An 11,337-nucleotide genomic window follows, 5' to 3' on the forward strand; every position below is an offset into this window, starting at 1 on the left:
TTTGTTTTTGGCTTGTTGCTTGTTTTTTTTTGGCGCTCTTGTTGTCCGTTTTATGTTGGGTCGAAACATTTCTGCTCACTGCCTTTGATGGTTTGAGCCTTTTATTCAATCAAAAAAAAAACAAGAAAGAAAATCCCTTGTTGAGGTGCTTGGCGTTTTTACGTCACAGAAAATGAGAAAATAATTCTTTCATTTCTTCATTTATAATTCGAATAAAATATTTCTTAGATATTTATAATATAATGTGGAGGGTTAAATTTGGAGGAGAAACAACAGAAAAATTCATGATAGAAGAAAAAAAATGCTCTGTAACTGTCGATCAAAGAAAAAGAGAAACCGTGAGAAAAATAGGGAATATTTCATTAGTGACTACATTGTGGAAAGATTTACAATTAATGAATGGGAAGAAAACTTGGTTTAGTTGCTACATTCCGAAAAATGAAAGAGGAAAGCAAAATGTAACAGAAATTTGCTTGTTTTGAGGTCACTATTTTTAAAATCTTACACATATTTTAGTACTCCCATTCTAATTCAATTTGGATTTTCCTAGTTTCTACGTCATGTGTAAAATACAATTGTAGAAGTAATATTTTCCATATAGATGCGTAGAATTAATGTAATTGGCGATGTCTATTAATGAGAGATGAAGCTAATGAGCTGGCTAATTGAGTAAATTTTCCTTTTATATATTGTCGGCTTAAATTTTCCATATGTTTTTCAAGTTTTAATGTTTGTGCTAGAAACTTTAGCCTCTAAATCTTCTTCTTCTGCTTGTTCTTCACCATCATCATAGACAAAGACATCTGAACTCCCCAATTCTGGGACAAATGTTGGAGCAACGATGATAACATTGCTCCGATTGCTTAATCCTCCGAAGCTTTCTCTTCCACTTTCTCCGATGGCCGGATTTGGGGATCTTTTTGATCCCATCAAACGCTTCGCTTTTTTTAGTTCTTTGCCTTTGCCCCACAATACTAAGTACAATCCAATTATTATCACCACAGCCCCTAGCACACTGTCATCGAATTACAATCAATATATGTTTCAATTTTGGTAAAAAAGCAAATATAACTTTTTACCTTCCCAAATGCAACTTTTCTTGTAGAAACAAGCATCCTGCAATGGCGACTAGTACGAGAAGCAAAGGATTGAAAACTGACACATAAAGCGGCCCTCTCATCCTCACACACAGCATGATGAACACCCACATTATCCCTGATGCAAAAACACCCTAAATGTGCAAACAAAAAAAGAGTGTTAATAATTAAATGTGTTAATAATAGTATTTCTTAATATTTGTAAACTTACCATATAAGCTGCGGTTAGAAGTGTAATGTTCCATCCCAATTTCCACATTTTCATATCTCTTTCAATACAAAGAGCATAAACAATAGCTTGAAGAGATCCCATGATTGAGATCCATGCAGTGCTAGAATAGTGACATGGATATGACTGTGTCATCTGAGTCTGTTTGCCATTAAAAAACATGAATATATTTGTCATTCTGAAAAGAAAAAAAATTATATAAAAAAGCATTTACACGATCTAATAAATTGCCTGAAAAATCAATCCGATCGACGAAGATAAGCAGCAAGCAAGCCCCAACACAAGGCCCATGACATTGTTCCCGGGCTTTTGTTCGGTTGGTGCCACATGTCCCCCCCGGTGGAGGAAGTCAATCTTGGTTGACAAAAAATCAAATTCAACCCCCTTATAAAATGTCAAAAGCATTGCCCCTCCTATGCTCAATAATGTCCCAACCACCTTAGCTTTACCGGGCCATGTCTTTAATCCCAATGCCTCCATCCTAATTTGTTTCATAGAATCATTTATACGAAAATATAATTTAAATAAAACTAAGAAGAAAAATGTGTCTTTCTATACCGAAAAATCACTGCAAGGATAAGGGTAAATCCGGGAATAAGATTCGTTATAGCTGCGATAAATGTGGGGGACGTCTTCACTAAGCTCGCAGCGTATAAATTTTGGGTCAAGGATCCCCTGCATTAAGCATTGAGAATAATAGTCGATTACACATCCAAATAGTATATTTGAAATTAAACATCCAAATAACACATCAATGGATACATATGTAGGTGTGTATAAATGCAACACAACAAATTCGGACTTAGGTGAATGGCTACATGCATGAAAATTTTCCTAACATTAATATATTTATTGATTGAACTCACCCAAACAAACCACAAGCAAATGCTTGACCGAGAATCTTCCAAGTCAATTTCGGTCTGGTTTTCCTGCAAACATAAGAAATTGGTGTACTTTAATTCCAACCACCAAATTTATTTTTTCCTACTTCTTAATTAAAATTACGTGTACAATTTGAATACTCAGGTAAATTTGGAATATAATAATCCGATTTTCTGAATTTGACCGGACTTCGTGATTTTTGGACAATTTTGTTTATATTGGACAACCTTTCGAGGACGAGGGCAAGAGGGACGATGGTGGCAGCGGCAAAGAGGAAGCGGTAGGCGATCAAAATGGGCAAGCTCATGCCGGTGTTCGCCACCAACTTGTAGAGGATATTGACTCCGGCGAGAGCGATCTGCACCGTCACCATCATCATCAGCGGCTTCAATCCATCTAGGATTTTGTAGAGCTTCTCCATTTTTTGAGTTTAGTGCGTGTTCTAGGTGTTTGTGTGTGAGACCAAGTCAAAGGGACCAGGTTAACTAGGTTTCTTGAAATTTGGAACTGGGAAGGGGAAATAAATACTTTGGACACAATAAATGTGTAGAATTGTAAGTGAAAAGAGACTTGAAGTATTGATAAAAGGAGAGTTGGGATAGTGATACTTATATAGGAGAAGGAAGGGTGATATCACTAAATTTTATGCACTTTCGGCCATGTAAAACAAAATCTCAATTGACTTTTGGCTTTACTACTACTCTACAATCTAGTTCATGTCAACTCCACTCTCAAAATTACACACACTACACTACTAACTAGGAATTACAATATTGATAAACAACATAAATTTTAATGTAATATAATGAGAGAGATATAGAAAAAAAAGTATTACAAGGATTGTGGCTAATATTTGAGATCTAACTCATCTGTGAGAGAAATTTTTCAAAAAAAAAAAAAGATAACTAATTTTTGTAAACAACTCAAAAAAAAAGAGATGCAATATTTGAAAAATCACATGTAGACATAATATACTAGTAGTACAATCCATAGATATATAAATATATATTTGCGCTTTTTTCCTTTTTTAATTATACGTGCATGTAATAAAATTATCTTCTAATTAAAAAGAGGATTATATAGATATTTACTTTTGAGATTAGACGATTAGAAGAAAATGAGAAAAGACTTTGACGGTTTGACCACAGACAAGAGTCCGCGAATCCAGACAATGGATGTGAAGATTAAATCGACCAATCTGCATTAAATTTACGAAATTAAAAAGAAAAGGCCAAGTCGAATTTTCTTCTACAATTTTGAGTATGAGCTATTAATTTAAATAAAATTAGTAGTAAAATAGTAACATTTTTATTCACCATATACAAAATATGTATGCATATAAAATGACAATTTAAATAACTTATCAATGTACACACTTTCAAAAATTTGTGCGTTGAGTGGAATATTTTCACAATAATATTAGATTTTTTTGTAGACAGAGAGAAAATATTTAATGAATGGGAAGAAAACTAGGTTTAATTGCTACTTTCCGAAAATTGAAAGAAGAAAGCAAAATGTAACAGAAATTTGCTTGTTTTGTGGTCCTAATTTTTAATGTAGCGGTGGCTTAATAGACACGTCACCAATCTGCATGCACTCACCAATTTTAAAATCTTATTTTATTACTCCCTTTCAAATCCAATTTTGATTTGATTTTCTAGTTTCTACAATTGTAATTATAATTTCTATATATGTGCATAGAATTAATGTAATTAGTTATGTTTATATGAAGCAAATTAGCTGGCTAGTTGTCTAAATTTTCCGTTTATATATTGCCAGCTTGAAATTATTAGAAAAATGTAAAGTATGTTTTTTGCAAGTGCACGTCATGGCGTGCGTTGAGTTCCATTAATTGCATGCAAATGAATTAAATGCATTTGTTTTTAATAGTTTACTTTTTCTTAAATTGTGAATGCAGCTTTTTTTCATGACTTGTAAGTGTAACGCTTCCCGAAAACATTCGCATTTATTACATTTGTGACAAATTTCATTTTTCGTTCATAACTCTAAGGTGGTTCATATTTTTTCATTTATAGGGTAATATGCGCCTTCAAAAGTTTTGATAGATTACTACTCATATCATAAAAAGATTTCGCTTTTGCGAAGAGGAACAATATCTTTTGCCTTGGCTAAATAGGCTAAATGCATATTTTTGCATAATATTCTTGAAATTTATAGTTAATAAAATCTTAGAATATATTCCCTTTCTATGTCTTAGAGTTGAGTCTATTTTTTATATTATTCAATTATTGTTGTGTCATTTGTTTTGTGTATATTGTCGGAAAAACTCATGAAATTTGGTTAAATAATAGCTTGTCACGCAACTTTGAATATCAACCAGAATAATTGTGAAGTTTGAAATTTGTTCTTACTTGTCACGTAATGATATTTTTGTGTGGAAGTCACTACGAATTAATTAAACAATATTGTCATTTGCAAAGAAAATTGCATCGTCCGAGAAAAAATATGCACAATATATTTGACGTAGGCGGTCAAAACAGTTCATGATATAATAATTGAAAACAAATCCAAACTTTATGATTTTATTAGTTGATTTTTAAAGTTGCCAGATGAACTGGAATTTGACAAACTTCATGATTTTTTTGATATTTCACCTTTTCTTTTTCTTTTTTTTTTTAAAAAAAAACAACACATTTTGTTTTAATACATTGTAGTATTACTTTATTTTATATTCTACTTTATTATCTTTTTTATTTATCTCCTTTATTTTCTTTTAACTTATCTCACAACACAGTTTTTCAAACTTAATCTTCAACCATAGGGAGATTAGTGAGACCGTGCATGGGAGTATATGTTATTGGCTTCTTGCATTGCATCACTCAAAATTGAGCTCATGAAAAAAATATTACTGAAAAATATAAACATATTAATTTTTTTTTTCAAATGTAAATTTTATAAAATTAAATTATAAACTATTAAAAAATTGTTAAAATAGAAAAAAAAACACTGCTAATTTTAATGGGAAGAATAAGGGAAATACATTTTAATAGGAAGAATATTTGCCTCCGAATTTTGATGGAAAGAATATGAGAAAAGGATTTGCCTCCAAATTTTGATGGGAAGAATTAAGGGAAAAGAATTTATGTCATGATCTGTATTCAGAATTGGACAAAAAGGGAAAATATGTAAAACGTGTTTGAAATATAACATTATAATTTAGATGTTTGCTAATAACAAATCCGTTGTCGTCCAGCGGTTAGGATATCTGGCTTTCACCCAGGAGACCCGGGTTCGATTCCCGGCAACGGAACTTTTATTATTTTGGCAATTAAATTCTATAAATACAATTCTCAAATATATTATCGATCAGTTATTCTAATCAAACGTGTATTTAGAAACTTAGTGATTGAATTTATGTAAATGTTAATAAAGAAGAATAAGTAAGTATTTTATTTATGAATATTGTTGATATACTTAGTTTTTCACAAATACCAACTTATTATAAGCAACGCATATTATGCATCACATAGTCCATTTTGTCTACATTTTAGTTATAATTGTTGAAAACATCATCTGTTTGTGTGTACACGTGTTCATATTTTACTTTATTTGAAATAATTTATTTGTCTTCATAATGTCATAGTCCATTTTGTCTACATTTTAGTTATAATTGTTGAAAACATCTTCTGTTTGTGTGAACACATGTTGGTATTTTAATTTATTTGAAATAATTTATTTGTCTTTATAAATGTCCTTATTGCAGGTGTGTCAACTAAAATTAGAGGATATAAATAAAAGCGTTCTAAAAAAAATTAATATAATTTGCCTTAACTTAGAGACGCTTTCTTTTGCATCTTAAATCACGGATATTTTTAAAAATTTCGAACGCTAGTAATTGTATCTCAATTTTTTTTTCCCTAAAAATTAATTTTTGTAGTGACTAACTAAGCGCATAAGCATCTAACATTTTCTTTTTTAACTATCCACATTCTAAGCACATAAACATCTAGCATTTTCTTTTTTCTTAGATAAAAATCATTTAAACAAACTTATCAATCAAAAAGTAACCAAGCAAAATTCTATAAGTATTCTAAAATATTATTGATCAATTTTTCTATCTAGATGCCTAGTTATATTACTGCATCTTAAATATGCCTTTTATTATAGAAATTATTGAAATTAATTTTAAAGCACCTTTACAATTCAATTATTTAGCCTCATATCATGATGATAAAATGACTATCAGTATAAGGAAATTAATATATCACCGAAAATATTTAATGTACTATGTGGAGTACTATATACTTATGTCAGTAGAACTAAAAAGAAAAATTTCTAAATATATCAAATGAAAAATGTTACTCTTATACATTTTGATTATAACCTATTTTCGTTTCTTACCAACATACAATCCAAAAAAAGCTGGGACTTATATTCATAAAAGATAAAACACATAAAAATGATTAACTAATTTAATCTTCTTATTGATATCAGGGTTTGCCCATTTAGTAATTTTTATAGTTAATTTACTTTATTTCAAAGCAATATATGGATCTGACCTAATAATATTTTAGATAATGTGATCATATTTGTTTTATGGATTAGGAGTACTATTTAGACAAACATACACACACCTAAATACTCCCTTTGTCCGAAGAATAGACTAATTTTATTATTTTGAGCCGATATTCAAAATTAGACAAGTCCAAATATGGAAAATTTTTAACTAATCACATACCACTATATTTTCCCTCTCTCTTATGTTCTCTTTTTTTTTTACTAATAGCATATTAAAATTCATGTCTTTACAAGTTTATCTATTTCTTTGGAAGGAGTATATATTCACGTACGAGTATCAATAAAAATTGTTACTCCTAATAAAGAAGAATAAATATTTTTTAATATAAATCATTATTTAGTCTTGAGATCTTACGTGCAGTAGAAGATGAGCCGTTGCAGGATCAGATTATGACTAAAGTTTAGAATTTACTCCCAATTTACTCTTTTGTTTTTAGTTGGGAGTATTTAGTTTTTCATATAAAGTCGAATTTAAATTTAATATTCACCTGTGATCGTATCGATAAAAATCAATACAATGTGTCTTATTTTATAAATTAAGACTTATAGTTTACCTAGGATTGCATTAAATTTAGTACAGTAGTAGTACTATTCTTTTTAGATTGTGAAACTTGTAAAGCATCTCCAATTATTGAATTATGAATAAAACATTAATTTGAATCACTACCTTTAAACTAGATTCCATTCAATAGATCTAAATATTAGATCGTATTTGATTAATTATAATTAATTACTTTGGGGACAAAAGCATTAGCAGTTAATCCCACATCGGAGTCGGTTAGAGTTTTCAAACCGCTATATGTATTCAATAGTTTTGTATTGCCATTAACAAGTCATGGGATGAAGTGAATGGGCTTTGGCCCATTTTCGAACGGGCTAACCCAGGAAAGTCCCCGGGCCACATACCGTAGAGATGCGGGCTTGGTGACAAGTAAAGCCCATAGACCAGCGGTCTCACCTAAACGGTGAGGTTGTGGAGCCCTCTGACCGCTGCCTCTGACCGCTGCCAGCGGTCTTACTCCCATGACAAATCTATTATTTTTTTTAAAATTTTGTTTTGTATTATTTATTTCCTTTTTATATTTTATGATATAAAATTTATGTTTTATTATCTAAAATTGAAGAATAAGTTCCGATGCACCACTCTGCAGTCTAGACCTAGTCGCACGAAAGATGCGTGCAATTGTGGACTAATAACAATTAAATCGATAGACCTCAAAATCACCTTGAAAAAGTTAAAAGTTCATCCATTATCACCACTATACAACTTGTATGAACTATCTACATCAAGGATTTGTGTAAAGACTACCTACTCCTGCTGTCGTCGCAAACTTTTCCGTGACGACGGTGGTGGCAATGACAATGGAATGTCAATATGCACTTCTTTAATCTCCGGCAATACTAATATTTGTTGTCTTCAGTCCTTGCATTAACCCCTCAACACCTCGTACAATCTTGCCACGATAGCGATGGCCCCTAACAACATACATCACACACGCATTCATAAAATTGTCATCATACATTCCAACACGCTACTTCTCTTCCAAAAGCAAATACCTCGCGATTGCCACAATCATAATATTTGAATTTTTTAAAAATTATAGATTGTATAATAATGTAATTTTTTACTAAAATTATATATATGGAAATGAAATTTGCTAAATAAAATGCATAACTAAATAGTACTACTCCTTAATCAGCTTATTAGATTTTTAAAAAAATGCATAACTAAAATTATACACATGGAGATGAAATCAGCTTTTTAGATTTAAAAAAAAGAAATAAACACAGCAGCCCTTAATCGTAATTTCGCACTTTGGAAATGAACAATCCAGGCGTAGGGCACACACGTTAATTTGACGCAGCCAGATCCATCTCATCTGATCAGTCTTCCCTCTTCCTCCGCTCTATCTCCGCCGCCTATCGTTGCTCGGTGAGTTTTTATTTTTCTAATTTTTATACTCTTGCTGTCCAATATTTCATTAATTTAATGTTCATTTCTTAATTGAGTTTTTGTTGTGTTACAATGATGGACGAATTTTTCTTTGATTTTTCGTATTTTGTTTGAGTGGATTTGCTTGGATTATCTTTTGTTATTCTCCTTTTCAGGTTGATTGGGTTAGCTGTTCACCTTTTTTTAACGATGTGAGTTCTCATTCAATTTCGATTCCCGTTTTACGCTTGTTTTTTTTTTTTCTTTTTTTTTCCCCGCTGATTTTCTCCATTTCTACTATAAAATGTTTCAATTTTTCCAGTTGATATCTTTGGAATTTATGTTTGATAGCATTCATTTGCTAACTGGTTAATTGAGCGCTTTTGATTTTCTTCTTTAGGGCTGATGATGAGCCTGTAGATCCTAAAAAGGAACTCGAAGATCGGTGCAAGGCTCCATGCACACGGCCACTAAAAGAATATCAGGTGTGTTTAGTTGGCAAATTGACTGATTGTTAAATGTTCAATGTCTATTTTTCAATGCATTTGTTGTTGTTTTCTGCAGCTCTCTTCCAGCTAGTTCATGTAGCTCATTTTTCATTCATTAGTTTATTGCTCATTATGCATTGGCTATGATTCATTTAAAACCTGAAGTGATAGTAGCAGGGAGTCCCACTCTGTATCTTAGTAATTTACTTGTGTATATGTGTACAAATAATATTTGAATTGGCATCATTTATTTTAAATTGAGCTTCTTTTGTCAATTCTAGTTTGAATATAGCAATAGTAATTCTTTGTGCTGTGTGTCAATTAGGCTGTTTGTATGCATTCCATTGTATGGACTACAAGAAAAAGGCCAGATTGTAGTACTCATAAGACTCATTACTCTTTGTACTTGTATTGTTGTTCTAGTGTTAATCTCTGATAGTTTGTCTTGTCATTTTCCGTGTGCGAATTTATTGTTGGTTATAATTGAATGCTTATGACTGCTGTGTAGCCTGTATAAGAGGAGATCCTTCTGGTCTCCGTTTGATTGTGTGAGGGGGTTGCATAAAGATGCAAGAACAACAAAACTTAGTGAAGTAGTACATGAAGCAAGTGGTGATATCTAGTTGATGTCTTCAATGTTGACAAGGAAATCATAATCAAATTTTATATGGACAGATATTCTCTTGTTTAACTAATAGGAGTATTCTGCATGACATATTGAGAATTCTGCTAATTCACCTGTGTACAGTGCACATACTGATACATTGCTACTGTCTACAGATTTCCCCCCATAGACCTGCATTTTAATAGTTAAATTTTTGACTTTTCATGGATCTATATGTGCAATACTTCATGATATACTTCTATGAGGTGAATATAGTAAATTTGATACTTTAGAATTATCCTAAGGAAAAAGTGATACTGAATTTTTGTTCCATGTGATTCTGCAAAGCAATGTATAATCAGCAGACAAGTTTTAGAAATCACTTTTTGGGTGGAACAATGAACCCAATCTGAACATGTGTGGAATTTATCTGCTTTTTGTATCGGTTGCTCTTTCATAAGGTTGTTACAACAGTGAAATCCCCATTATAAGTACAGTGGTCTAGTCTTGGAATCTTAACAGCTTTCAAACTGAGAAAAAATATTTTCCAGCTGTTTCAGTGAGCATGTGTTTCTGTGATGATTTGTTAGTATTATTTTTCTCACTTTCCAACTTTTGTCCCAACACCACATGCTTCTGTGGTTTTGCTTACGGAAGTTGATGTTTTGGAAAGCTAATACGCTGTTGGTTAATAGGCATGTGCTAAAAGAATTCAAGGTGATGAATCGGGGCATAAGCACTGCACGGGACAATACTTTGACTATTGGCGCTGTGTTGACAAATGTGTAAGCTGCATTTTCCTGTTAAACCTTCTAATTACTCTGCTTCTTTAACAAGCTGTATTCTGATTCACTTCCGGAATTCCTTATTACAGGTTGCGACTAAGCTATTTACACATCTTAAATAACAGAAGAATACCCACATTGGCATTCATCCTGATTATCCTCTTTTGTCTCAAAAGGACCCGGCACTTCAATTTTATTGTGTTCTTGTTGTGAACAGATATTCTCTCCAAGGCAAGTCCTTGGCCACATGGAGTTTTGAGTTTCGGAGAAATAAGAATTTCGGAATTGGGACAAATATGCTTTTGCAAGTTGAATTTGTGGTTGCAGTTGCTTGTTATCAAATAATTCAGCTAATTTTCTACTGAAGCTATGATTTGCATGTACTGTACTTAAAGTAAGGCTGTAACAATATATTTGAAATAACTTTGTTTGTGTCAACATGTTTTAATTGGATAAGAACATCTCATGAACTTTTATTTGATGAACAAGTGGAATGTTTTGCAAATAATTTGTTAAACATTGTTAGTAGTAAGTAAACCTAAAGAACTAAAAAAAATCACTTTTTCAATGTATAGCTTCGCTGCAATGGAGAGTGTGGATGATATCTTTAAGATAATTGTTTTGAATCATTTGTAAGATCTCTCTCAAGGTTAACATTTTTTAGGACTATTAATTTTGTGAAGCTCATTCATATTTTATTGTTTCTCAAGTTTTAATTATTTTATCCTTCGTTCACCGCGTGAATTGTGACAATATTTCTTGAAAATATCTTGTATCGAC

The 11,337-nt window shown here is 31.6% G+C and overlaps 2 protein-coding genes and 1 non-coding gene across 3 annotated transcripts; 2 read left to right on the forward strand and 1 right to left on the reverse strand.

Moving 5' to 3' along the window:
* Positions 1 to 490: 490 nt before the first annotated feature.
* On the reverse strand, positions 491 to 2,778 carry LOC125215745 (WAT1-related protein At1g25270-like). The gene is made up of 7 exons (XM_048117277.1): positions 2,436 to 2,778; positions 2,193 to 2,255; positions 1,885 to 2,001; positions 1,558 to 1,807; positions 1,309 to 1,467; positions 1,080 to 1,231; positions 491 to 1,015 (listed from the first exon to the last, which is right to left on the reverse strand). Exons 1-7 carry the CDS (start codon positions 2,627 to 2,629, stop codon positions 718 to 720), a joined length of 1,233 nt encoding a protein of 410 aa, XP_047973234.1. The 5' UTR covers positions 2,630 to 2,778; the 3' UTR covers positions 491 to 717.
* A 2,629-nt stretch (positions 2,779 to 5,407) lies between these two features.
* On the forward strand, positions 5,408 to 5,479 carry TRNAE-UUC. The gene has a single exon. It is a non-coding gene; the product is annotated as a tRNA-Glu (tRNA).
* Positions 5,480 to 8,551: 3,072 nt separating this feature from the next.
* Positions 8,552 to 10,923, forward strand: LOC125211820 (cytochrome b-c1 complex subunit 6-1, mitochondrial-like). Its single transcript, XM_048111757.1, has 5 exons — positions 8,552 to 8,680; positions 8,857 to 8,892; positions 9,081 to 9,165; positions 10,468 to 10,557; positions 10,647 to 10,923. Coding segments are annotated over exons 2-5 (210 nt in total). The 5' UTR covers positions 8,552 to 8,680; positions 8,857 to 8,890; the 3' UTR covers positions 10,680 to 10,923.
* The last annotated feature ends 414 nt before the right edge of the window (positions 10,924 to 11,337 follow it).

This window comes from Salvia hispanica, chromosome 3 (genome assembly GCF_023119035.1).
Source record: "Salvia hispanica cultivar TCC Black 2014 chromosome 3, UniMelb_Shisp_WGS_1.0, whole genome shotgun sequence".
NCBI classification, from domain to species: Eukaryota; Viridiplantae; Streptophyta; class Magnoliopsida; order Lamiales; family Lamiaceae; genus Salvia; species Salvia hispanica.

Coding starts and splice junctions, on each gene's coding strand:
- LOC125215745 (XM_048117277.1), bottom strand. CDS start 2,629: ATGGAGAAGCTCTACAAAATCCTAGATGGATTGAAGCCGCTGATGATG. Junction 1,808..1,884: donor ATCCTTGCAGTGATTTTTCG/GTATAGAAAGAC, acceptor GAAACAAATTAG/GATGGAGGCATTGGGATTAA. Junction 1,232..1,308: donor TTCTAACCGCAGCTTATATG/GTAAGTTTACAA, acceptor TTGCACATTTAG/GGTGTTTTTGCATCAGGGAT.
- LOC125211820 (XM_048111757.1), top strand. Junction 9,166..10,467: donor GGCCACTAAAAGAATATCAG/GTGTGTTTAGTT, acceptor GTTGGTTAATAG/GCATGTGCTAAAAGAATTCA. Junction 10,558..10,646: donor GGCGCTGTGTTGACAAATGT/GTAAGCTGCATT, acceptor TCCTTATTACAG/GTTGCGACTAAGCTATTTAC.